Raw genomic sequence first — 27,699 nt, forward strand, 5'->3', positions numbered from 1 at the left:
AGAGGAGAGGTAGATGAGCAATAGCTTTGCCAGTGCAGATGAGGCCAGTGTGCTGCATATTTGATGTTAGAGGTATCTCCTTTTAACCTGTAATGTGACCCCTGAGCATATTCATTGGCAGCCTTCTGAATCATCCCAGTGGCCCAGCGAGGGAGGCAGCAGCTCTGGAAGTTCAAAGGCAGAGACCATTCCCAGCTAGGCTACCCAAGATCCTCTCCAAGGGAAATCACAGGCAACACATGCCTTCTACTAGTGCAACTACTTCTACTACTACTTGGCTCCTGATAAAACCCAAAGATTTTTAGAGCAAATATTCTCCGCGAGCTGCCTGGAAGCTTTGCAGCATCATGATGTGGCTGGGGAATGCGCCAGTCATAATTCTGCCTTCACACACAGCCTGGAGAGGGAGGGAAACCAGAGGACGAAAAATCTGCTGCTTCGGGAGAGAGAAACGTTGCAGCCCAACATTGCATGGGTTTGTTCAGATCAGAAAGTGGAATCCAGTCCCACCTCCCAGCCTGCCCAAAAATTGCCTGACCCAGTTCCTTGGAGGGCTTTTAAGGCACCTCCCAGCCCTGAGACAGTGCCATCACCACAGTAACATTCAGGGTAGGGGGTTCCTATTACTAATGTGGAAAGACACAAGATGGTAGAGGGCATCTCCCAGTAAAAATTCGCTTCAGGGCGACTGTTGCTGCTTCCAGTGGGTCAGCCTGCAGGTGTTTTATGTGCTGTAGATGTTGAAGGACATCATTTTAAATCTCAGGATTTTTAGCAAAATTACAAGTAGCTCAGAAAGCAAAACGCCTAGTAGAGACAAACGTGGGGTTTGCTACTTAAATTGTAGCAGATGGAGTTCGGTTTCAGTGTAGCAAGCTTTTTAACTTTTCTGGGATGTCTCCCTCTGCTTTTTCTTTCTTTCGCCCTCCCTGCATCATACGGTTTGTGCGTGAGCCCTTTCATTTGTCTGCATGCAACCTCCCTCCTTCCTACTGCAATGCTTTTGCCTCTTATTCCAAGAAGACCATTTATTATCATTCGCCACATACAGCAATGGTCAACACTGAAAAATGCACAGGGGAGGTTTTCCAACTCTCCCTTCAGTTTCCTTGCTGGCATCGGAAGCGGGGCCTTGTCAACACTGCTTCAAAAATTGTCAGGTGATCCTTTACAAGCAGCAAGCGGTGCAGAACTTTTGCATGTTGTTTTTGTTTTAAAAAAAATACATGCACATTTGTATCTCCATCTCAAACAGCCCATGCAGCAGAGATGCTCCCATCAGACTCCTCCCCCTGCTCCAGTTTGGTCCATAAGTGAATCTGAAAAGGGATATCATCTCTGCCTTTGCTGCAACTCCCAGTCCCCTACCTCACATATTCTTAGCCTTGAAATATCCTGACGCTGCAACACAGTCACATGTCCTTGGCTTGCACACTCTGTAGAACGTTGCATTCCATTGCCCTTTTGTCTGGAGACTGGAACAAAAAAACCCCAAAACAAAATACCAGGCTTGCAGCAGCTGCCACCACCTCTCCTTTCTAAGGTCTGCAAGCCATGGCCGCTCAGCCTTTAGATGCAGCCTCCATCCCACCACCACTTGGGGTACAGGCCCCCACCTGCAAGCTGAGGGAGGGGGCAGGAGATGCTGCTTTGTCCCAACAACTTGTGGTGCTGCTCGTTTTAAGATCTCTACCTTGCCCACTGCCTCCTGATGGCTCGCTCTTCCTAGGTCTGCATTCATGGCCACGGTAAGTGACTAGTCCTTTGGGTGGGGGCGTGTCTGTGTAATGCAAACAGTGGTTAGGAGGAAGCTGCTCTGGGGAGCAGACGGCAGCAACGGGCCCTGGCTGGAAATCTTCCAAGCTGGGCAGGGTTGCTGGTAAAGGCAAGAGGACCTCTTGCGGTCGGGACTCTCGCTGCCAGGGCTTCAATCTTGCAGAGAAGGCCTCGCACGCCCAATCACCTTTCGCAGGACTGCGGAGGGAAGTCGTGGAACTTGCTTCCAGCTGCTGCACCTTCCTCTTCCTCCGTCTGGCTGGCCTCTGCTCCGCTGGAGAGTTCGGCCTCACAGTCAAGGACCTCGTAAATGGTGGGCAGCGTGGTGTGCTGGCCCAGGCGCTTCCGCAAGCCCACGAGCAGCGGCTGGGGCATGGACGAGATATCCACGTTGTTGCCAAGGTCGATCCACGCCAAGGAGGGGAACTTGCTCGCCTCCTTCATGGCATCGGTGAGGTCCTTCACAGTGGCGCGGGTCAGGCGGTTCCCATTGAGGGAGAGGTGAGTGAGGTTGGGCAGTGGCCACAGGAAAGGCAGCAAGAGGTGCATCATCTCGTCCGTCAGGTCGGTGAAGCTCAAGTCCACAGTGCTCAAGTCCTCACCATTGTTCTGCAGGTAGTAAGCCAGGCGGTGGATGTCTCTCATGGAAAGGGGGATCCCTGATAGATCCATTGTGTCCGGGCTCAGCTTCTTTTGCAAGCTGTTTTTCAGACTAAGAGAGAGAGAGAGAGAGAGAAAGAAAAAGACAGTTTTTAGAAGGAGGCGAGCTTCAAAACAGAGTCTAAAGCAGCGGTTCTCAACCTGTGGATCCCCAGATGTTGCTGGACTACAACTCCCATCATCCCTGAGCTCTGGCCTTGCTAGCTAGACATGATGGGAATTGTAGTTCAACAACATCTGGGGACCCACAGGTCGAGAAACGCTGGTCTAAAGACCATCACCTCCTGGCAAATAGAAGGGGAAGAAATGGAGGCAGTGAGAGATTTTACTTTCTTGGGCTCCATGATCCAGCAGCCACAAAATTAAAAGACACCTGCTTCTTGGGAGAAAAGCAATGACAAACCTAGACAGCATCTTAAAAAGCAGAGACATCACCTTGCCAACAAAGGTCCGTATAGTTAAAGCTATGGTTTCCCCAGTAGTGATGTATGGAAGTGAAAGCTGGACCATAAAGAAGACTGATCGCCGAAGAATTTATGCTTTTGAATTATGGTGCTGGAGGAGACTCTTGAGAGTCCCATGGACTGCAAGAAGATCAAACCTCTCCATTCTGAAGGAAATCAGCCCTGAGTGCTCACTGGAAGGACAGATCCTGAAGCTGAGGCTCCAATACTTTGGCCACCTCATGAGAAGAGAAGACTCCCTGGAAAAGACCCTGATGTTGGGAAAGATGGAGGGCACAAGGAGAAGGGGACGACAGAGGATGAGATGGTTGGACAGTGTTCTCGAAGCTACCAGCATGAGTGACCAAACTGCAAGAGGCAGTGGAAGAGAGGCGTGCCTGGCATGCTGTGGTCCACGGGATCACGAAAAGTCGGACATGACTAAACGACAACAACAACAAAGACCTTCAAAACATGGGTTGGTCATGCTGTGTCTGACAGGTCTGGTCCTTAAGGGCACACCCCTTTCATGAGCAAACTTAGGGGATGTTTAATCTCCAGGAAGAGATTCCTTGCCTGAAATCTGCACCCAGACTCCCCACCCCCGACTCCAGCCCAATCCTCATCCCTCACCTGGCCTGGGACCTCCGCCGGGGCAGGCCTTGCCGGTGCCACTTGGAATGAGGAGTCAAGTGGTAAATCAGCTGCCGGCAGATCCGGTCTGAGGACTTCCAGGGGTCGTATTCCTGAAAGCAGAAGACCTGAAGTCATTGGCAGGGACTCAGGCACTGGTCTCCTCCGTTTGTGCAGTGCCCACCCCCCCTCCTGCGCCACAGCTCTAGCGTTTCGTTTCCTGCAGATCAATGCAGATCCATTTCCCCCAAAACATCCTGTCCTGGTGCTCAGGCGTCAGCAGAGCCAGCTCAAAGGGGAAGAATAAGACCGCTGTGAAATAATAAACAGCAAAAGCAGCCGTGTTGTTGTTCTGCAAACCAGACCTCCAAAAGCCGCAGCTGGGCACTTTCTTTCCAAATGTCACAGAACTGTGGCAAGCTTCGCATCCCTTCGCTCGATCCTTATTAAGACTGGTTTTTGGAGTCTTTTCCTGGGCCTACATGGCTTCCTCGGATTTTCATGTCCCTGGAAGAATACCGAATCCGGCCATCCAGGGTAGACTCTGCAACCGCAGCTCACCATGTGAGGGCTGCTCTGAAGAGAGGAGAGCTGGAACCCAGAGGAATTTTATGGATGCCTTTGCTGCAACTCCTCTATCAGCCAGGCCAGAGAGGCTCCCTTTTTACCCAGGCCTTCGGCCAATGAACAATCTATGGCCTTATAAAATTGTGGGAAACTGCTGTTATGGTTTTTCTTCCCGTGGTTGTTTTATTTTGTTATTATTATTATTACGCCATGTAAATTATGTTTTAAATGTTGTACACCATGCTGGGATGTTCAGATAAAGGATGTAATAATAATACAGTGGTACCCTCGGGTTAAGGACTTAATTCGTTCTGGAGGTCCATTCTTAATCTGAAACTGTTCTTAACCTGAGGTACCACTTTAGCTAATGAGGCCTCCTGCTGCTGCCACACGATTTCTGTTCTCATCCTGAAGCAAAGTTCTTAACCCGAGGTACTATTTCTGGGTTAGTGGCGTCCGTAACCTGAAGCATCTGTAACCCGAGATACCACTGTAATAATAATAATAATAATAATAATAATAATAATAATAATAATAATATCGTGCCCATCTAGCTGGGTTGCTCCAACCACTCTAGACAGCTTCCAACACACATAAAAACATAATGAAACACCAAACATTAAAAACTTCCCGATAAATAAATAAATAAAGGCATAAATCTGTGGACTATATGGAACTGGCGGAAATGACTGGCAGAATCCGAGACCAGGGAGAAGAGTTGGTGGAAGAAGATTGGAAGAAATTTAAAGACTATTTACAGAAATATTGCAAAATTAATGAATGTTAGAATGATGTCTGAATGAAGTTAAGTGGTTTTAGCAGCAATGTTACTAAGGTGTATGTAAAAATGGATTGTTAATAGATGAAAATTCAAAGTTATAATTTATTAAGTTAAAGGATTAAGATAAAAACAAAGAGGGAAAGGAATTGCTGAATTAATTAACAGAACTGGAATACAAAAAAGGGAGGTGTGAGGAGGTCAGGGAAGTAAGGAAATGAAATGTAAGGTACGGAAAGACTGATGTGTTTTTTCTTTTTAAATGTTTATTATCTTTTTTCTGTATTTTGTATTTTTATTTTTATTATTTTATTTTCTCCTTTTCTCTTTTTATTTATGTAATTTTTTCTTTGAAACTTTAATAAATGTCATATATATATATATATATATATATATATATATATATATATATATATATATAGAAACAAATCTGCAAAGGCCCTCAAGTGATGTTGAGGCAGAATAATCTCTGAGGCTGGCTGGCCTTTTCCTCTCCCGTCCCCCCACCCCCATGACAACAACTTCTCCCTGCACAAGCCTAGCTCAGCTGCATCAGATGTGGCCCTGTTTGCTCTGAAAAGGCAAGGGAGTGGCTGTCTGCAACTTCAGAGTGCTTACTCTCTTTTTGTTTTTTGCAGGGGTGTGTTTGTGCGTGATGTTCTTTCTTCTGCATTTTTGGGGTTGTTCAGTGCCAAGGTACTGGACACGGAGCCTCCCCCGAGGGAGCCCCTTCCCCAATTCCAAAACCTCACCACCATCCTGCAGTGCTTGACTCAACACATTACATCCTGAGCTGATGCAAATGCCCAGAGGAGACTCTCTGCCATGATAGCTTTTTTTTTTTTAAAGCCTCCAAGTTCAGGAGCAGTCTACCTCTGAGTAAGTAAAGGTAAAGGGACCCCTGACCATTAGGTCCAGTCGTGGCCAACTCTGGGGTTGCGACGCTCATCTCACTTTATTGGCCGAGGGAGCCGGCGTACAGCTTCTGGGTCATGTGGCCAGCATGACTAAGCCGCATCTGGCGAACCAGAGCAGCGCGCAGAAACGCCGTTTACCTTCCCGCTGGAGCGGTACCTATTTATCTACTTGCACTTTGATGTGCTTTTGAACTTAGGTTGGCAGGAGCAGGGACCGAGCAACGGGAGCTCACCCCGTCGTGGGGTTTCGAACCGCCGACCTTCTGATCGGCAAGTCCTAGGCTCTGTGGTTTAACCCACAACACCACCCGCGTCCCTTTAACCTGAGGTACCACTGTATATAAATAAAAAATAAATTAATTAAATATCAACAGTGGCCAGCCAGGCTGCAGGGGAAAGGGGTCTGTGAAGTCGGGGGGGGGTGTTCTTCCATCAACCTACTTTTGCGTTTTAAGTTGCCTTTAGTTTTTGCTCCTTGGTTTTTTTCTCTTGGGAGAAAGAAAGGGGTGGGGTCTGAATATAATTGGTGAAATTGGTTCATGGTGCAAGCTGCCCATCCTTCATCCCTGGCACATGGGCAGCCCTGCCCTTGAAAGCATTTCTTGCAGCCCCCTCTGCGTCCTTGATGGAGTGCTCATCAAGAGGCACTTTGAGGAAAAGGAACCGGACATCTCATCCTAATAACAGGATGCCATGCAAACAGCCAGCTGGTGAGTCTTGGCTGTCCAAGTGTCGGCCTTGCCTTAGAAGCGAATGCCAGCTCCGGCAAGCTCCACGGTGTCTTCACATTCTGTCCTAGTTCCAGCTTCATAGGAGCGGTACCTATTTAGCTACTTGCACTTTGACGTGCTTTTGAACTGCTAGGTTGGCAGGAGCAGGGACCGAGCAACGGGAGATCACCCCATCGCGGGGATTCGAACCGCCGACCTTCTGATCGGCAAGTCCTAGGCTCTGTGGTTTAACCCACAGTGCCACCTGCGTCCCTACTCTGAGTACCAACTGTAATAAGGACAGATCAGGAGGGGAGGAGCTACCAATATCTCCAAAGATACCTGGACAGCCACAGAATGATGGTTGGCAGCGGCCCCGTTATGGGGCTTGAGCCAAAGACCCATGGCGTAGCATATGCCTGCAGATACAGAGGCATCACGCCGCTTGTGAGTGAGGGAGCTCCTTGTGAGTAAGCAACCCAGAAACACCTTTATCACCAGCAGCTGTGGCCTATATAAAGCCTCCCTCTTCTTCCTCCCAGTTGCTGGAAACAACACAGGTCTCTGGCTCCTCGCTTCTTCCTTGCCTGAGCTTCTATGATATCAACCTCGGATGGCAGCCTGTCCTTGTTTGATTCCCTGCATTTGACCTTGGCTGGTTTAGACTGCGCTGCCCCGGAAACCCTGCCGACATCTGTGAGTGCTTTGGGGAGAGGCTTGTAGGATGGATGGCGGCTAACAGATTGAGGTTGAATCCTGACAAGACAGAAGTACTGTTTTTGGGGGACAGGGGGCGGGTGGGTGTGAGGGATTCCCTGGTCCTGAATGGGGTAACTGTGCCCCTGAAGGACCAGGTGCGCAGCCTGGGAGTCATTTTGGACTCACAGCTGTCCATGGAGGTGTAGGTTAATTCTGTGTCCAGGGCAGCTGTCTACCAGCTCCACCTGGTACGCAGGCTGAGACCCTACCTGCCCGCGGACTGTCTCGCCAGAGTGGTGCATGCTCTAGTTATCTCCCGCTTGGACTACTGCAATGCACTCTACGTGGGGCTACCTTTGAAGGTGACCCGGAAACTGCAATTAATCCAGAATGCGGCAGCTAGACAGGTGACTGGGAGTGGCCGCCGGGACCACATAACACCGGTTCTGAGAGATCTGCATTGGCTCCCAGTACGTTTCCGAGCACAATTCAAAGTGTTGGTGCTGACCTTTAAAGCCCTAAACGGCCTCAGTCCTGTATACCTAAAGGAGTGTCTCCACCCCCATCGTTCAGCCCAGACCCTGAGCTCCAGCTCTCAGGGCCTTCTGGCAGTTCCCTCATTGCGAGAAGTGAGGTTACAGGGAACCAGGCAGAGGGCCTTCTTGGTAGTGGCGCCCGCCCTGTGGAACACCCTCCCTTCAGATGTGAAGGAAATAAGCAGCTATCCTATTTTTAAAAGACATCTGAAGGCAGCCCTTCAGGGAAGTTTTTAATATTTAACGCTGTACTGTTTTTAACACTTGATTGGGAGCTGCCCAGAGTGGCTTGGGAAACTCAGCCAGATGGGCGGGGTATGTATAAATAAATGAATGAATGAATGAATGAATGAATGTATTTCCTGAGAGAGGGACCCTAGGAGAAGAAACTTCCAGGCACCTACTGCCCAACTAGCAAAACATGCACACCCCATAATGGGCTCACCTTTTTGGGGCACTGAAGGTCTCTGGCAAGGCTCATCAGGAGATCGTGGGAGATGGGATCCACAAGGTTGAGGAAGGCTGCGTTCTTGTAGAGAACTTCACTGAGGAATGTCCCTTCTAAGCCAAGGTCCTGCAGGGAAAAGCCAGAAGATGGAATTGAGGGATCAGAATCTGGGCAAGGTTGTGGAGGGGGGGGTGTGAGATGCTGCAGCGGGGGGGGGGGGCTTCTATAGAGGAGGGGAGCAGAATCACAGCCTCCTGGGCGAAATACTCTGCTCCTTTCCCAAGGAAGGGTTCCCTGGCAAAATCAGTCCCTGACGGAGCACTTGAAGGATAGCTGGCGACTTCCCTTAAAAATAAACATGGGGACCCAAGACCAACAACTGAGGCAGACAACCATCCATTAAAGAGGAATTTGGTTCTGTTTCAGTATGAGGTGGGAATCAATTGGATGCTGAAAGGCTGGATGAAGCTCAAGCGCCGCAATGGGAAAGGAGCCTTAAGCCACCAAGTCAGGTTAAAACTGGGAGAAGGATGCCCTCCATCTTTATAATAATAATTTATTATTTGTACCCCGCCCATCTGGCTGGGTTTCCCCAGCCACTCTGGGCAGCTTCCACAAAGACCAAAAATACACTAAAATGTCACACATTAAAAACTTCCCTGCCTTAAGATGTCTTCTGAATGTCAGGTAGTTGTTTATCGCTTTGACATCTGCTGGAAGGGCGTTCCACAGGGCGGGCGCCACTACCGAGAAGGCCCTCTGCCTAGTTCCCTGTAGCTTTTCTTCTTGCAGTGAGGGAACTACCAGAAGGCCCTTGGAGCTGGACCTCAGTGTCCGGGCAGAACGATGGGGGTGGAGACACTCCTTCAGGCATACTGGGTTGAGGCCGTTTAGGGCTTTAAAGGTCAACACCAACACTTTGAATTGTGCTCGGAAACGTACTGGGAGCCAATGTAGATCTTTGAAGACCGGTGTTATGTGGTCTCGGTGGCCGCCCCCACTCACCAGTCTAGCTGCCGCATTCTGGATTAGTTGTAGTTTCCGGGTCACCTTCAAAGATAGCCCCACGTAGAGCGCATTGCAGTAGTCCAAGCAAGAGATAACCAGAGCATGCACCACTCTGGCGAGACAGTCTGCAGGCTCTTTTTGTTCTACCACTTTTGGCAGAACAACTCCCATGAACCCAACCTCAGGGCGTTTGCACCCCCACATTTTAGCCAGGATTGCTCACCCAAAGGTTGATGCACAACCTGGCTGGAGCTACATCTCAGCCTGTCCTCCCCCCCCCAAAAAAAATGCTGGACGGACCTTTAAATTTGGACTCAGTCTGACCCTTATGTCGCCCCCCCCCTTATGGTTTTGATCTATGGGCTACTTTTAAAATGAGGCTGCATTTTAAATTGCATTTTAACCTGTATTTTAAATTGGTTCCCCCCCCCCCCCATTATGTTTTTACTGTGATTTTACTGGTGTTAGCCACCCTGAGCCTGGCTCTGGCCAGGGAGGGTGGGGTATAAATAAAATTTATTATTATTATTATTATTATTAATCTGCCTGCCCACTACTGATTGGCTGGCAGCCAGACGGGCCCCTAAACCTCCATCCAGAGGAATCCCCCCCCCAAACCCCTCCCCAAAATGCTTCTCTTTCAAACGGCAGGGACGTCCACCAAACCTGGAAGGATCCCTCCCTCACATGTAAGAGGGGTGGGGAAAAGAGGGGAAAAATTCAGGCGAAAGATAAAGGATTCCAAATTCTGAAACACAATTGAAGCATTGCCTTGATTTTACCACGAATAGGATAAAATGCTGGCTATTTTACTTTTTTTATTCCTTTGCAAAGAGTTAAGCTGACATGTATGAAAGACTTACAGCTCCTCCTCTGCCTTTTTTTTTAAAAGGGATGGTGGGTTCTTTCTTTCCCCTTGTCCTGTGTTTATGTTGCACAAGCTACTTGGGTTTACTTTGGAAGAAAGCCAAGAGGTACAATAAGATGGTCTCGCTAGGTTTGCAAAGTGGACTTAACGGTCAGATGTCCCTTTACCTTTACCTGTAGAGCATTGGAGGTGGAGGAGACAAGGAAGCCCAGCTGAGTTAAGGGTTAAGAGTATATACTTCCTTCCAAGTATATAACCAGAACTGCAGTCTTAATCAACTACAATGATTTGTATATATTTAATGAAGTAATGGTGCTTTCATTTTTAAAAAATTGTATAAATTATTGTTTGCTGGCCAGGGGTTTATTGGGAAGAGGAGGAGGGAATATACCGTATTTTTCGGTGTATAAGACTAGGGCTTTTTCCTAAAAAATAGTGTCAAAAATTCGGGGGCGTCTTATACGTGGGGGAGTCTTATAGACGGGAAAATGTGGTAAATTTAATACTGATGAGGCTAATGACGATAGTACAGGCAATTCCCCATTTACGTGTGTTCGAAGTACACACAACCATGCGAGCATGCAACTGAGAATCCAGCAGTGGCACGGAAAGGAGAAAAAAGGCCCTAAAAAGCACAAAAACGGCATGAAAATAGTGTCTAGCAATCCTATGAACCTTTGTATTGACCTTTGAGGCCTGTGCAGACTTGGAGTTTTAGCAAGGAGATTTGGAGGGAGCGATTTTGGTTTTTTTTTTTTAGGGTTTCCAGAGATTTAGAGGGTGTTGCAGACTTTTTTAATGGTGTTCCCAATATATGCATTTTCCCTTAAACACGAGGTGCCTCAGAATGTAACCCCCGTGTAAATGGAGAGAGGAGTGTGAAAATGCCAATCATCCTCTTAGGATCTCTTGTTCTCCAACTCACCGTGGGTGTCGGATCTAAAACACTTATTCCCCACAACCTGGTGCTTTCCAGGACTTTTGGAGTACAACTCCCTTCAGCCCCCAGCCAGAACCACTCTGAGATTGCTGCTTGGTTATTTCCCACTTTTAAAAATTCTGCTTTTATTTCAAAACGTCCTTAGTTTCAGCCGAGAGCGTGCATCTTCCTACAGCGCCAGCCAGCTATGAAAGAACCATAAAGGGGTGGGCGGGGCACGGAGATGACTCGCGGCAGCGACGTTACACCGCCCGGAATCCCCGACGGCGTGGCGCAAACTCCTCGCCTCCCTCCACCGAGGACCCTCGGGCGACCTTGGAGGCCGCGGCAAGGGCAGGAGGCACCTCGGGCAACTCGCGACGATGCCCGCTGGGCAAGGCTTCTGCCCCGCGCCGGGCACCAGCTCGGGGACTCGGACGCGCCGCCGGATCCTGGCCAGGGGACACCCGGCGGGGCGTCGCGTCCCTGCGGGGCTCGCCTGGCCCCAAGCCCGGCACGCCCCCTTGCTAGCCACGCCCTGAGCAGGGAACAAAGCCTTGCACGTCGGTGCTGCCGCCCCTTAGCCGCCCAGCATGACGGCGCCGAGTCCGTCGAGCTTCCCCGGCCCGGCCCGGTGCCCCTCGAGCAGCCGTCTGCCGGCAAATCTCGAAAGCTTCGCGCGACGCTTGAAAAGAGCAAAACGGCGGCCCTGGGAGCTCCGTCGAGGACGCGGCCCCGTCCCGCCCCGTCGGGCCGTGTTTACCTTGCGGAGAAGGCGGAGGGTGCGCGTCGCCTGGTCGCGGCGGCGCTGGCGGAGGGCCGCCTGGATGTCGCGGATCCAGCCCACCCGGCGTACGTAGGGGGGCGCCGGGCTGCTCTTCCGCAGCACCCCCGGCAGCTTCTCGGAGCTCAGCAGCCGCGAGGCCAGCGGGAAGCCCGGGCGGCGCCGCGGCAGCGGGAGCGGGGGCTCCTTCGGGCCCCGGCAGCCCTGCTTCTGTTGCTGCTGCTGCTTCTTGGACCGGGGCGGCTCCCCTGCAGCCGCCGCCTCTTCCTCCAGGCTGCTCTGCCGCCCCAGCCGCGAGCCCATCGCCGCCCGGGGCTCGGCTCCGCGGGCAGGGCCTGGCCGAGCGGGGTCCCGGCGTGATCGAGGGGTGCCTGTTGGTTTGGGGGGGGGTCTCTTTACATTCCTGGTGCTGCTGCCGGCGCCGCAGTGCCGGGCGGGCGGCGGCGGCGTCTCTCCAGCCCGGCGCGGTCCCTCTGGAGCTCCGGCGCGCTCCCGCCCCGCCTGCGAGATGCGGCTCTCTTTCGGCGGCACGTGCGCGCGGCGGGGAGGGATCCGAGTCTAAGTGGCGTCCGACAAGGCAGGCGAGCGGGGGGAGCCTCTGTTCGGCGCACCCCCTTCCTTCCTTCCCCGTCGGGCTCCAGCCGTTTGCTACCTGCCCGGTCCCCCGCTTGTTCCGTCGGGACTTTGCCTTCCGCTTCTGCCTAGTCTTTTGGAAACCCCTCCTGCCTGGGAAGGGGGGGGGGGGACGTTCCTTCTCCCACCCCCGTTTCTCGGTCTGCTTCTCCAGCGCATATAACGCGCCCTCCCACCCGCCTGAAACCTTGCCAGGCCCCGATCCCAAGGCGATCATCATCACACCTTCCTTTTTCCATGCCCGATTTGGGAACTTTTCACGTAGCAAAGCAACAACAACAACACGGCGTGATGATGGATTTTGTTTGGATCTAGCCGACCTAACCGGAAGAGTCTGCGACCAGAAGGAGGACGAGTACCAGGAAGAATGGACAAAATTTAACGATTACTTAGCTAAATTTGTTAAGTTAAACCAATTGGAAATAGCTTGCAGGCAACAGATTGGCTTAGGAATTTATATGTTAAGGGATGTTTAACATGTACAATCTCGAATTGAAAAGATATAAGGATGTTAATGGACTAAGTTAAGTTTATAAGAATTATGATTTGGAAAGCTGTTATAAAGATATGCATGGAAATTCAGCCAAGGGGAAGCGAGGAAGTCACTTAACAATGTCAATAAGTGTAATTTTAATAAGGATATGATTTATGTTTGTCTCTGTGTGTGTTTTGTTTGTGTATAATTTTGTGAAACTTAATAAAAAAAATTGAAAAACAACAACAACACTGTGTTAAAGCGGAAGTCAACGCACCGTTTCCCACCTGATCCTGGAGGGCTTCCAGAAGGGGGATTGATGCTGTCAACAGTTGCAAACATATCGCAAACAAGCCTGCTGTTTTTTTCAATATTGGGTCCTCTCGCTTCCCCAGAGTAAAGGGGCGGGGAAATTGGGCTGGCCTCTTGATACCAACATGTGAACTCTGCAAAAGAGGTGTGAGCACTCAGACCCTGATAAATACTTGGGAAGTGACGATATTTTGCACTTCCTTCTTTCTTACAGAATTGTAGAGTTGGAAGGGGTCCCAAGGGTCATCTAGACCAACCCCCTTGCAATGCAGGAATCGCAACTAAATATACTCTGGCAGATGGCCATCCCATCTCTGTTTAACAGGACATCCAATGAAGGAGAGAGCCAGTCCACTACATTCTGAGGTAGTCTGTTCCTCTGTTAAACAGATCTTACTGTCAGAAAGTCCTTCCTAACGTTTAGTTGGAATCTCCTTTCGTGTAACTTGAATCCGTCGGTTTCGGTCCTACAGTAGGAAACAAGTTTGCTCCATCTTCCATGTGACAGCCCTTTTGATATTAACATCAGAAGAGCCTTCTGGATCAGGCCAAAGGGGTCTATTTCAGCATCCTGCACTCTCCCCTCCAGTGGTCTCCAAGATCTAGTATTCAGAAGCATTGCTACCTATAGCTCCCTCGTAGTATTGAAATGCATTTGCCGTTTTTTTAATACCCGTTCGGCCAGTTTGGAGAGATGCTTTTCCGGGGATCTTCGCATCTTTTCTCTTTTCACCACCCTGAACGTTTGGGCTTCGTTTGCAAACTTGGCCAGCTCATTCCGAACTCCAGGACACTTCTGAACAAGTTAGCAAGCACCAGGTCTGCTCCCAATGCAGTTTTGTGGGGGACCATCGCTTCTCAAATCTCTCTATTTTGACAGTGGTCCAGCTTTCATTGAGACGCGGGTGGCGCTGTGGGTTAAACTGGTTTGCCAGAAGCGGCTTAGTCATGCTGGCCACATGACCCGGAAGCTGTACACAGACTCCCTCGGCCAATAAAGCGAGATGAGCGCCGCAACCCCAGAGTCGGCCACGACTGGACCTAACGGTCAGGGGTCCCTTTACCTTTACCTTACCAGCTTTCATTTGCTGCCTAGGGTGTACTGAGCCCCTCCTCCCAACAACAGTTTTTAGCTTTGAGGCGAAGAAGAAGAAGAAGAAGAAGAAGAAGAAGAAGAAGAAGAAAAGAGCTGGTGGTGGGGAGCAGTCTAAGAAAGCTGAGCTGCTTGCTGAGGAGTCAGCCCCTTTAATCTCAGCACAATGTCCTCTTTCTCTCTGGCAAACAGGGGTCTTTAAAGCAGGAGACATTGGGGACTGACCCTGAGACCTTCCACCTGCTAAGGCTAAGCTCACACACTGCTTCTGAGCCCTCTAATTGCACCAAGCCCTGGAGGCCAGAGGGTGTCTCCACATGCTCAAGAAACCTTGGGCTGCCTTTGGTTTCCTTCCTGACTGCCTGCTTCTCCCCTGCAGCGGAGACAGGGCTGCAGATCTGCTATTGTTGTGCAGGAGGATCTAGTCAGAGACGCTTGCTTCTCCTGTTAGTGGTGCTAGTCCACATGGAACTTGCCTGTGATGCTATTATGAAGCACCTTCAAGGGCTGTGCTGCTGCAAATGCCTTCAATTCAGGCCACACCCTGCAGGTTGTGAATCAACCTCCAGTTGCAGAGTCATGAAGCAAAAGAGCTCCCGTTTTTTTGCTTGGCTGCTGTCTGGCACTACCAGAAGGCGCAGAGGTGTCACCTGTTCTGCAAAAGCAGATCGCGAAGCCGTATTGCCAGTGAGAGGGCTGTGACGTCAGAGGAGGGCTGAGGCAATGGCGCCAGGGCCGTTGGACGCAGCAATGCTCCTGTATATCAGCTTCAGGAAACTGCAGGAAGGCAGATGGCTGTAGGGCATGTATCCTGCCTGAAGGTTTCCCTGCCTTTTTCCCTTTTTGGGCCTGATCTGCTTTCAGGCTATTCTGTTTTTAGTCAGGTGTGGGGGGGGGTGTAGAAAAACACCTTCATATGCTGTGAAAGGGCCAAAGTGCGTCATTCAAGGGGCCACATTAATGATGGGTTGTGGTGGTGGTCAATTTGGAGGGCCATAGGAACCAACTCCAAGAAGAAGAAGAGGAGTTTGGATTTGATATCCCGCTTTATCACTACCCGAAGGAGTCTCAAAGCGGCTAACATTCTCCTTTCCCTTCCTCCCCCACAACAAACACTCTGTGAGGTGAGTGGGGCTGAGAGACTTCAGAGAAGTGTGACTGGCCCAAGGTCACCCAGCAGCTGCATGTGGAGGAGCGGGGAAGCGAACCTGGTTCCCCAGATTACGAATCTACTGTTCTTAACCACTACACCACACTGGCTCTCTTCGCCACCGCCCCAATAAATTATTTGAGGAGAAAGGGGTGCGGTAGGGGGGAAACACCATAGAAAATGGGGTGGGAAGTCAATAGAACAACGGAAAAAATTACGATGTGTTGGAATTTTATGTGAAATTTGGAAATTGACAGGAACTTACTTTGTGGTTTACTTTTGAAAGAAAAGATGGGGCATTAAGACAGAAAATAAGAACTGGTTGATACTTATCCTCTGATTTGAATAAATGCATAAGCATTAAAGCAATGGTAAAGCCCTCAACTGCAGCACCCTGAGACCTTTCGTACAGTGGTACCTTGGGTTAAGAACTTAATTTGTTCTGGAGGTCCGTTCTTAACCTGGAACTGTTCTTAACCCGAAGCACCACTTTAGCTAATGGGGCCTTCCACTGCTGCCACACCGCCACCGTGCGATTTCTGTTCTCATCCTGAAGCAAAGTTCTTAACCCAAGGTACTATTTCTGGGTTAGCGGAGTCTGTAACCTGAAGCATCTGTAACCTGAGGTAAAAGGTAAAGGGACCCCTGACCATTAGGTCCCGTCGTGACTGACTCTGGGGTTGCGGCGCTCTTCTCGCTTTATTGGCCGAGGGAGCCGGTGTACAGCTTCCGGGTCATGTGGCCAGCATGACTAAGCCGCTTCTGGCGAACCAGAGCAGCGCACAGAAACGCCGTTTACCTTCCCGCCGGAGTGGTACCTATTTATCTACTTGCACTTTGACATGTTGTTGAACTCTTAGGTTGGCAGGAGCAGGGACCGAGCAACGGGAGCTCACCCTGTCGTGGGGATTCGAACCGCCGACCTTCTGATCGGCAAGTCCTAGGCTCGGTGGTTTAACCCACAACACCACCCGCGTCCCTTTAACCTGAGGTACCACTGTATATAAATAAAAAATAAATTAATTCAATATCAACAGTGGCCAGCCAGGCTGCAGGGGAAAGGGGTCTGTGAAGCCGGGGGGGGGGGTGTTCTTCCATCAACCTACTTTTGCGTTTTAAGTTGCCTTTAGTTTTTGCTCCTTGGTTTTTTTCTCTTGGGAGAAAGAAAGGGGTGGGGTCTGAATATAATTGGTGAAATTGGTTCATGGTGCAATCTGCCCATCCTTCATCCCTGGCACATGGGCAGCCCTGCCCTTGAAAGCATTTCTTGCAGCCCCCTCTGCGTCCTTGATGGAGTGCTCATCAAGAGGCACTTTGAGGAAAAGGAACCGGACATCTCATCCTAATAACAGGATGCCATGCAAACAGCCAGCTGGTGAGTCTTGGCTGTCCAAGTGTCGGCCTTGCCTTAGAAGCGAATGCCAGCTCCGGCAAGCTCCACGGTGTCTTCACATTCTGTCCTAGTTCCAGCTTCATAGGAATGTTGCATCCCCTCCGTAATGATAGCGTTGCGCTGGCGTGACTGTAATTAGTGGTTGAGAAAAACACTAATAAGTCACTTAATTGGCTCTTCTTACAGAAGAGGCTTCCTGAAAAGGAAAACTGTAATTAATGCTCCCCGCTGGAGCAAAAGCCAGAAGTGGGATGCATTTCTGGGACGTGTGAGATGAAGGCATTTACACACACGACACGGAATTGATGCCGGTTTGTTCAAAGAGCTTGACACCGAAGCTTGACATCCTGGTTCACATCTTAGGAAGTTTTGTGTTGAGGACTCCTTGCAGAGCAAGCAAACTGTTTGTACCAACGTGTCTAGAAACCAAAGTTTCACGGACACATTCATTGTTTCTGACAAAGAATTTGGATGTCGTCTGACATTCTTAAGGTGGAGACCACCACAAATGGGAGCAACGTAAGCTGGTGAGCAGGTGAGTCACAGACACATTGCATTTTTATCATGTTGGTCGCCAGATTATTATTTTTTGTCTAACCACCTTGTTTCGATGCAGGTGGAGCTTAGACAGTGATTCATGCTTTCGTTGTTTTTTCTTTCCACCACATAGACGACTGCATCATTTTAAAGGTGTTTCAGCTTGGGCAGCTTTCCTCCCAGCAGTTTAGAAAGTTTCCCCATTTCCTTGCCTAGTCCAGAGTTTCTCTTCCCACTCATTCTTGAGGACTGGGAAACCGCGGCAGGCAGGCAGGCAGGCAGGCAGACAGGTCTATCCCCACTAACCCAGCAAATGAAATGGGAGCTGCCTTTTAGCCCTGTGCTTGTTTGCTGCTTTTCAGAGAGTGGTTGCTTCCCAAAGCAAGGTAAAGGGACCCCTGACCATTAGGTCCAGTCGTGGCCAACTCTGGGGTTGCGGTGCTCATCTCACTTTATTTGCCAAGGGAGCCAGCGTACAGCTTCCAGGTCATGTGGCCAGCATGACTAAGCCGCTTCTGGCAAACCAGAGCAGCGCACGGAAACGCCGTTTACCTTCCCACCAGAGTGGTACCTATTTATCTACTTGCACTTTGACATGCTTTCAAACTGCTAGGTTGGCAGGAGCAGGGACTGAGCAACAGGAGCTCACCCCATCGTGGGGATTCGAACCGCCAACCTTATGATCAGCAAGTCCTAGGCTCTGTGGTTTAACCCACAGCGCCACCCGCTTCCCTACTCTTCCCAAAGTAGCTCACATCAATTAAAAGAGGAGAGAGAGAATTGCAAACTAAAGAAACCCACAAGGCGTTGGAGGGTGGAGGGCAGGGCAGAGGGGTGAGGTTTTAAGGAGAAGGGAGGAGGAGATCATGTCTTCAAGGCCAGACCAGAAGTGGTGAGCAGGTGATTTTTAACCAGTGAAAGCCAGGCTGATTGTGCCTTGCTGGCATTCTTGGCTGAACAAAGGCTGGTGGTGTGGGTCGATGGAGGGGGTAAGCAGCCCCCTGCTTGCTCCTGCATTCCCTAGGACAGCTGGCTGTTGGAGCTCAGCCTTCTTTCTGGTGGGAGAGGGAGGAGGGGAGAGAAATTCCCCGGAGCTCCTCCAGCCAGGCTGGACTTCCCTTTCTGCCATCATGAAACCCTCTGGCCACTGGCATGTGGCGTTTGACTGCAATGAGTCAGCACCAGGGACGGACTTTGGTAATCGTTGGCAGTCTGGAACCATGAGTGAGCCCAAAACTTGGCGCCCCAAAATGAATCTTCTCAGTTATGGATCTTCTCAATTCTGTGCCCCCTTGGCTCAGCGCCCTGTGCAGGGGAACTGCCCTAAATCCGACACTGGATAGCACTCTGGGTAGGGCACTCTGCACGCTACCGGGAGCACTCTCGCCTCACAGCAGTTCCCTTGTTTAAAGATGTGAAATAAGAGACTTAAGTTTAGAAGTCTCCGCCAGCACCCATCTCCAACGCAGATTTTGGCTGCCAAATGTTGGCTGGCTTAGCTCAAACACTAGCCTGACTCTTGCTTGGGCGCTGTCTCCAAAATGGAGTAGCCAACGTCAATATATTAAGGATTTTAAAGGTGGGGGAAGTTTTCAACAGAAGAGTTTCATGTTCTCCCCCGCCCACCGATTTTATTTTTCATTGTGTTTATAAAACCACGCTATGTTGATTCGGATCCCATGGTGACAAAACAGAAGAGTGGTATAAAATGTTGCTGGGGAGAATGAAACAATAGCCTGTTAATCAGATCAAAAAGCCAAGAAGCTGCCATTGCCCAAATGTTCTCAGGCGTCTCCTGCAAAGGCTAGCAGAAAGAGATGGTGCTTTGCTTGCCCTTTGAAAGACAAAAGGGGCACCCGAGCCAGCAGAATTCGGGGGCCACAGTGGAGAGGGCCGCATCTTGGCTCACTGCACAATGAGCTGTGCCCATTTACATCACAAGGGTTCCCGTCAGCAGTTCTCAAGAGTCTGGGCTGTCATCATGAAAACAAAACTACAAGCAATTATGTTTTGACATCTGTTGAAAACCTGTTTATTCAACCCACCACTTGCTGATTTTTAACACCTACCTTTTAAGTGATAATGGTTTTTTTATTGAAATGTTTCCTGCTATGGATTGCTGTGCTCATGGTTTTAATTTATTCTTTTAATGTAGCTCTTCCTGGTTGGCTGAAACAGGATATGCTCATATCTGGTGGGTGCACATTGCCTTGGATCAAAGCTCAAATGCAGGTGGGCAGATGAGAGATCAAAGTCGTGTTCTCCAGTGGGAAGTGGGCTATCAGTCTTTCAGGCTGTGCCTTGTGACTCCTTCAGAAGGATGACTCTGCTGCTCAACAGCATCACCTTGAACCTGCCCCATCCCCAGTAGCAACATGTGGGCAGCCCAGGGTAAATCCTTGGGCTTGGGGGGGGGGGCGCCTGCTCCACCCAGCAACTGAGCCACTAAGTCCTGGTCAGCCTCGAAGGAAGCTCATGCAGAGCACATGGCAGTACAGTGGTACCTCGGGTTGCATACGCATCAGGTTACATACGCTTCAGGTTGCAGACTCCGCTAACCCAGAAATAGTACCTCGGGTTAAGAACTTTGCTTCAGGATGAGAACAGAAATTGTGCTCCGGTGGCGCGGCAGCAGCGGGAGACCCCATTAGCTAAAGTGGTGCTTCAGGTTAAGAACAGTTTCAGGTTAAGAACGGACCTCCAGAACAAATTAAGTACTTAACCCAGGGTACCACTGTAATCCAGTCTCAAGGGTGATCCGATGTGTGAGTCATTCATTGTGGCATTCCCTGTCCTGGAATGGCCGGAGCAACCATCTAGCAACAGCGGCCTCTTGGGCCATCAGTAACAACAGTTCAAGAATGGTCCTTGGATGTTTGTGGGTTAGGGTTAGGCCTCCTCCAGAATAATCTGCCTAATTCCTCTGGCTATGAACCACCCGCCCACAGAACCTGAAGCTCGCCAGGGTTCAGACTTGGCTTATTAGCTTCCAGGATGTGCACATCCAGCCCTGAGTCGGACGCCACAGAGAAACAGAGCTTAGGATCCTCTGTGTTGTGTCGCCACTGTGCTCCGAAATCCCTTCAGGGCTGCCCCCAAACAGCTTCGCACAGTTGTCAAACAGCACCAGGGAGAAGATGGCACAAGCCGCAGCAGGTCAAGATACCTCTGCCCGATGCCACTCTCTGAAACTGGCCCTGCAGACAGGAGGGGAACCACTTAAACATGGCGCCTCCCACTCCCAGCCTTCAAAGATGGACTGGGGAGATGCTTTCGGCCGATACGTTTTCTGCAAAGGATTGCTGTGCTTCATTTGCTATTTCCGTTTAGGTTTGTTTTAAAAAGAAAATGGTGGATGTTGGCGCCACCGTCTCAAGTGGGTTTGTGTTCTGCTGAAGGGAAGGGCCTCCCCACCCCCTACCCCATTCATGTGACCTTTGATTCTGCTCTGGGAGGAATCAGTCACCCATCAACTGGCCTGGTGAGCTTTCTATTAAACTCCGGTTCCCTTTGGTGGTTTCCGTAGTTTGGTCTTTTTTTCCAATTGAAAGCAATGTGTCTGGGTATTCAATGGGAAGATCGTTTCCCCCCATCGCATTTTACACCATCATCTGACTAAAAACCTGTCAGAGGAAGGAGGAAGGAGGGAAAATGGACTCCTCACCCTGGTAGGAAGGTCCCTATATTCCAGCAAATGGTCAGAGTTTTTAAAGCAGATCCTTCTTAGCGTGGCCCCAATGGGAACATCAGGAGAACCATATTGTAGCAGAAGAAGCAAGTTAGGGGGACGAGACCCTTTGGAGTTCAGGGTGTCCTGATTGGCCAATTCTTCTGCTTCTGGGGCAGAATAGGTAAAAAGAAAAAGCTAAAATCAGCTTTAAAGACAAAACAAAACTTCCAGAACTGCCAGAAAATGTTAGAAGAGTCTGAAAGATCACTGCTTTTGCATTGTTGTTGTTCTGTCTTTTAAAATTAGCCCTACAAATTTCTTACCAAAAAATAATAATAATGTAGCCCTAAGGCAACTTACAAAGTTCAGAAGGTTACCAAAGCACATAAAACACAAACCGTAGCAACAGTATAAACAAATGTAAGATTAAAAAATGTATCATAAGCCCCTAAATGAAAAAGATGGCCATTGGTCATGGATGCTTTAGTTGAGATTCCTGCAATTGCTGGGGTTGATGACCCTTGATGTCCCTTCCGACTCTACAATACTATGATTCTGTGACGTCACTCTATAAAAACCCACCATAAAACCTATTTGGCCTTCTCAGCCCAAACAGAAGAGAGCTGGCCAGTAAGCCGCCATCAAATGCCTGGAAATGAAAGTGGGTATTAGCCTGGTACCCAAAAGATGGTCCTTCAGGTGACCTTTGTGCCTCCCTGGCAAGCTAACTGTTGGGGCAGATTCTCTTGCTGCATCTTGCTTCCTGGCACACCTGTTTCCCCGCCTCCTCCTGCACTTTCCTAAACACGTAAGCAGACCAGGTGTTCTGGCAACCTGGGCACTTTAGAAATGGAACAGGAGGGACAATTAATTCCATTTTCAGTGCTCCTAATTTACACAAACAGAAACAGAGAACCAGCCTTCAAAATTTGCACTTCTCTGAATTTTTCAGTGTAGGTCTCCAGCCCAGTATATTATTATTATTATTATTATTATTATTATTATTATTATTATTATTATTATTATTATTATTATTACCCCGCCCATCTGGCTGGGTTTCCCCAGCCACTCTTTTGCCCATGGTTTCACTGACCTGTAATGTTTGTTCTGTGGGATTTCTGTTCTCATTTCCATTTTTTTAGGATGACTTCCTGCACCATCCCTGCTCGACTGGGGCACCGGGCATCAAGAAAGGCTTTCCTGATAAGAGATGGGTGAAACTGGCAGCATTGGTTTCTTGTTTTTACGTTGAGTTCTCTACATTTCCACATCAGTTGTTTTTTTTAAATGAATATACTGTTTCTAGTCCTCATGAAAATTCAGCAGCCATTTAGAGCATTTCCCCCCTATATATAGAGAGAGAGACAGCGCACAAAGCCACTTCCCCCTAGTAATACATTTCTGTATTTAAAACAAATGAATTGATACCTTTTTATACACCCCTTACCTTAGAACCCACATGTTTGAACATGCGGGTGTGGAGACTCCCTGGTCCTGAATGGGGTAATTGTGCCCCTGAAGGACCAGGTGCGCAGCCTGGGAGTCATTTTGGACTACAGCTGTCCATGGAGGCGCAGGTTAATTCTGTGTCCAGGGCAGCTTTTTATCAGCTCCATCTGGTACGCAGGCTGAGACCCTACCTGCCCGCAGACTGTCTCATCAGAGTGGTGCATGCTTTAGTTATCTCTTGCTTGGACTACTGCAATGCCCTCTATGTGGGGCTACCTTTGAAGGTGACCCAGAAACTACAACTAATCCAGAATGCGGCAGCTAGATTGGTGACTGGGAGCGGCCGCCAAGACCATATAACACCGGTCTTGAAAGACCTACACTGGTTCCCAGTACGTTTCTGAGCACAATTCAAAGTGTTGGTGCTGACCTTTAAAGCCCTAGGCGGCCTTGGCCCAGTATACCTGAAGGAGCGTCTCCACCCCCATCGTTCTGCCAGGACACTGAGGTCCAGCGCCAAGGGCCTTCTGGCAGTTCCCTCACTGAGAGAAACCAAGTTACAAGGAACCATGCAGAGGGACTTCTCAGTAGTGGCACCCGCCCTGTGGAACGCCCTTCCACCAGATGTCAAAGAGAAGAATAACTACTAGACTTTTACAAGACATCTAAAGGCAGCCCTCTTTAGGGAAGCTTTTAATGTTTAACAGACCTCTGTATTTTAATACTTTGTTGGAAGCCGCCCAGAGTGGCTGGCGAAACCCAGCCAGATGGACAGGGTATGAATAATAAATTATTATTATTATTATTATTATTATTATTATTATTATTATTATTATTATTATTATTAGCCTAAGATGATAACGGGCCAGCTTTGCCAAAGGGCTTACCACCAGTGACAGAGATGGAGGTGGGAGCATCCCCAAACTGCATCCCTGTTCTTCCAGGGGGAGTGCAGCCCCCCTCCAGAAGTAAACTCCCCAGCCTGGGAACAGCTCACCCACGAAGTCTCCATCTCACCCTGATTTGGTCTCGGTTTGTCCACCCTCCATCCAGCTCTCCGCTACATCCAGGTCCCTGTCTGGAACAGTTGTAGCCTCCCCTGGTTAAGAAACAGAAGGACAGAGGAAGAGATCCATTTGCAATTCTAATGAGCAATTTAACAGAGGAAGAATGCAGTGGAGCGATTTGTGAGCACAAAGAGAGGAAGAGAGGGCAGCCCTTCCAAATGCAACCCTGGGCACCCTGGCAGGATCTCCCCCCCCCCCCCAGCCATTGGCTCCCTATCTGGCTCTCTCTCTGGCCACTCCCCTTTATAAAGTCCACCTGCTGTTGCTCAGCCTCACCTAACGGACCGAAATCCCTGCAGGAGAAGATCCGAAGAGCAGGCAAACATCCCTCTGTGGATTCCAAAGCCAGCCCCAGCTTAGTGCCTCAGTTTCCCTAAAGGTATGTAACACGACTGCCTCGTTGGCCAGGGGAAAGAGTGGCTTAGGCGGCCTCTGTCTCTCCCTTGAGCAGAGAGAGACCTGTCTCCCTTTCAGGTACATAGAACTTGCTTTATTTAATGACGCTGAAATATCCTGATAAGCAGGCTCAGGGACGCTGCCTTCTCTGGCTCCTTCAAAGCCAGGTCATTATTTATCCGGGCACACCATGATTTCTTCTAGGGAGCCAAAGGATCTGCATAAACATTTCTCGTTTCGTATGCGAAGTTCCTCTTGGCTGGGCTCCAGGGCTCCACACCAAGGGTGCTCTTGTGTGTCCTGAGGACTTTGAGCTTGTCTTTCTCAAGCAGTCATCCGATGGCACCTTTCACAAGGGTGGGGTGAGGAATTTCTGCCTCTCCAAGGAGCTGGGGAAGGTCCCCAGTCTGCCTGGCCAGACGCTTGAGAGTGCTGAAAGTGACTGTTTGGACCTTGGGCAGTTGAAAACAAAGGCTGCTTCTGAGTTCAGGAGGAGCCTTTGCCCTTTCTAGGGCTCTGGGCACCACAAGCATGCCAGTTCTTCCCTGTGTTCAGAAAGGATGAGGGGGAGGATGGAGCAAATTGAGGGGGAACCACCTCATATGGTCCCCCTCAGGTGGTCCTACCTGGGCAGGTAGTCCTCATCTTCTTCACAGCCAGCCAGACACCCAAACATGCCGATGTTGGCTCCAATGGGGTGAAGATGATGTCTCAGCTGCTCCGAGGATCCCTGAGTCATAATTGCTGCCTTGCCTGCCTTCCCTGAATGATCAACGCCTTTCATGTAAATCTCAGAAATGCCTTCCTGTCAGTCAGGCTCAGGAGTGGCCATGCATGCTTTGAAACCAAAGCCCACGAGTATTCCAGGGGTCCTGCGAGCCCCTTCAGAAGAAGATTCCCTTTTCCACGTCCTCCTCAAAGCCGTGCAGCCCATGTAGGGTATATGACTTGGGGAGGGGGACAAAGTGTTACCCTACTTGCAGGGCGCCTTCATCCCCACTGCTTTTGTTGGGAGACAAGAAGAAGAAGAGGAGTTTGGATTTGATATCCCGCTTTATCACTACCCGAAGGAGTCTCAAAGCGGCTAACATTCTCCTTTCCCTTCCTTCCCCACAACAAACACTCTGTGAGGTGAGTGGGGCTGAGAGACTTCAGAGAAGTGTGACTAGCCCAAGGTCACCCAGCAGCTGCATGTGGAGGAGCGGGGAATCAAACACGGTTCATCAGATTACGAGTCCACCACTCCTAACCACTACACCACAGAGGCTCACAAGGGGTCCAGGTAGGCTCAGCCTCCTGGGAAGGTCTCTCGCCTTGCACCGGGGTCCCACAGAAAGAAAGAGATCAGAGATGAGGGTTAGTGCCCTGCAGGCATCTGATGCCCACAGAGTCAAGGCCTGCACTTGTGCCCACACGTCAGGTGAAGGCAGGTGGGGTGCTCTGTCCCTTCCCAGGACTTCTGTCCTCTGACAGCCTCTTCACTGGGAAGCCAGGTTTACTGGCAGGAAACGGTTTCAATCTTCCCCTTTTCCTTGTCCGCTGTGCAAGCGTCCGGTTTGGAGGGTGCTGGTTAAGCCAGGATTAGCTGCTGTGATCGCAGGCTCTGATGCCAAACTGAGTCACTGGATCATGCCAATCACTGTGTCATGCCAAAAAGCATTAGTTCCCTAAGACAGACAGACAATGGCATTCGGAACCGAAACCCACCTGTGGCTCCTCCTGATTCTCAGATGCTTGCGAGCCGCATCAGATGATGTGATTTCACCTCCACTGTTTGCAGAAAGGGAGATGCTCCTCTGACGAACACACAGAGGCTGCCCAACCAGTGTGGAGCCAGACTGGGGCCCAAACTCTTGCATTCGTCTCCGTGTGAAGGGAGCAAGCTTTTTGCAAGGCTTGCCTTGAGGTAAAAAAGGTAAAGGTAAAGGGACCCCTGACCATTAGGTCCAGTCGTGGCCGACTCTGGGGTTGCGGCGCTCATCTCGCTTTATTGGCCGAGGGAGCCGGCGTACAGCTTCCGGGTCATGTGGCCAGCATGACTAAGCTGCTTCTGGCGAATCAGAGCAGCGCACAGAAATGCTGTTTACCTTCCTGCCAGTGTGATACCTATTTATCTACTTGCACTGGTATGCTTTTGAACTGCTAGGTTGGCAAGAGCAGGGACCAAGCAACGGGAGCTCACCCCGTCACGGGGATTCGAACCGCCGACCTTCTGATCAGCAAGTCCTAGGCTCTGTGATTTAGTCGCCAGGAAAGAGCTTTCCTTGGCATGGGTGGGTCAAACCCTGCCCAGAAGAAGCCTTGGATTGTCACTGCCGCTGCCACCACTGGACTCACATGGCCTGGCCAGTGTCAGGAGGAAGCTCCAGAAGAGATCAAACCACCCATTATGCAGAGTGTGGTGCCATGACGAACAAGGTGCCCCAAGACCTTTGCAATCCTCTGGAGCCCCAGGCATATTGCAGGCCAAAGGTGGGAACCCTGCAGCCCTCCAGGAATAACTGGACTACAGCTCCCATCTTTCCTGACCATTGGCCGTCCTGGCTGGGGCTGATGGGAGCTGAAGTCCAACAACATTGGCAAAGGGGGCAAAGAAGCTTGAAGCACTGGCTTCATTCACACGTAGGCACAGTTCCCGATGCAACCTCTGGCTGTGGCCTCCCATTAGAAAGGAGAATTGCACGGCGTAGCTGAGACCTAACCCTGTGCAAGCCCCAACAGAACAAGCCAAGGCTGCACAAGAGTAAGAGACATCTGCTTAGTCCCACTGGAGATCTAGACCTGTGTTAGGCAGACAAAATAGGGCCTAAGCTGGGCAGGCAGGTGCTGGCTTAGAGTCGGGTGCGTCTCAGGCGCAGGCCAATCTCACCCCAGCAATGGCATAATGGAACTCCAGCATGAGAGTTTGGGCACCTCTCCCACCAGAGCAGTCAAGGGAGAACACAGGATAGCACCCTCTCAGGCAAGAATGAGAGCCAGCTGTTTCTCACCACCAGCAGCCTGGAAGTCTCAGGCAAGGGACCCCACATCCCAGAGAACCATGAGTCCATCTTGGAGCATGCAAAGTGATGGGGACTCTGGTGCTAGAATTAAGTCCATCAAATGTTCATCACCACCACCACAAGCTATGAGCACCACCAAGCTGAGAGGTGCATTTTAGCCCTGGTCGCCCCCCAACACCATATGTTAGGGACACTTTTTGTTTTGTTTTTTAACTGAGTAGCAACAGGGAGTCAGTAGTGGGGATGGTGAGGCAAAAGACCCTGAGCCCAAGCACACATGCATATTGTATAAAGGTACAAAGCTCTTCTTTCATACCCTGTGAAACATAAATGTGCAGAGTTTTAAAAAAACTGGGCAATGGCCAGCTGCCCATGACTCCTGAGCCTCCCCCGATTAGTCAAAATAAAGGGGGAAGGGGGCAGGAGATCTGTACCGCCGGACGTCCCCAGTTCCCCTTTGGCAGTGGCAGCGGCAGTCAGCAGCCTGGAGCCAACCTGGTCGCGCAGTTGGCTCTGGCTGGCTTCAGGAGCTGGTAGCTGGTCGCTGCCGTGGCACCCGCCATTTTTCCTCTCTGAAAGTCCTCATATAATGTGTCTTGTGCACAACACATCAAATGGGGACTTCCGGCCTGGAAAAATGGCAGGCGCCACGGCAATGAGCAGCTCCTGAAGCCAGCCAGAGCCAACTGCGTTACCAGGCTGGCTCCGGGCTGCTGACTGCCACTGCCACATTTCCCGGGGACAGATTTGCAAATCTGGGGACATTCTGAGGACGG

The 27,699-nt window shown here is 50.2% G+C and overlaps 2 protein-coding genes across 3 annotated transcripts in view; one reads left to right on the forward strand and one right to left on the reverse strand.

Annotated features, from left to right (window-relative positions):
- Window positions 1-1,010: 1,010 nt before the first annotated feature.
- On the reverse strand, window positions 1,011-13,084 carry LRRC75B (leucine rich repeat containing 75B). Its single transcript, XM_083478815.1, has 4 exons — window positions 11,726-13,084; window positions 8,165-8,293; window positions 3,513-3,625; window positions 1,011-2,488 (listed from the first exon to the last, which is right to left on the reverse strand). Exons 1-4 carry the CDS (start codon window positions 12,047-12,049, stop codon window positions 1,960-1,962), a joined length of 1,095 nt encoding a protein of 364 aa, XP_083334941.1. The 5' UTR covers window positions 12,050-13,084; the 3' UTR covers window positions 1,011-1,959.
- Window positions 13,085-17,110: 4,026 nt separating this feature from the next.
- Window positions 17,111-27,699, forward strand: part of GGT1 (gamma-glutamyltransferase 1) — a 33,700-nt gene continuing 23,111 nt past the window's right edge. Inside the window, exon 1 of one of the 2 annotated variants that reach the window (XM_083478703.1) lies at window positions 17,111-17,337. The gene's annotated coding sequence lies outside the window, so the exon portion shown is untranslated. Of the gene's footprint in view, window positions 17,338-23,777; window positions 23,905-27,699 lie in introns of those variants that run through there. The other variant, XM_083478702.1, reaches the window with a different exon arrangement.

The sequence above is a fragment of the Podarcis liolepis genome (assembly GCF_965112155.1).
Source record: "Podarcis liolepis genome assembly, chromosome: 15".
Taxonomy (NCBI): Eukaryota; Metazoa; Chordata; class Lepidosauria; order Squamata; family Lacertidae; genus Podarcis; species Podarcis liolepis.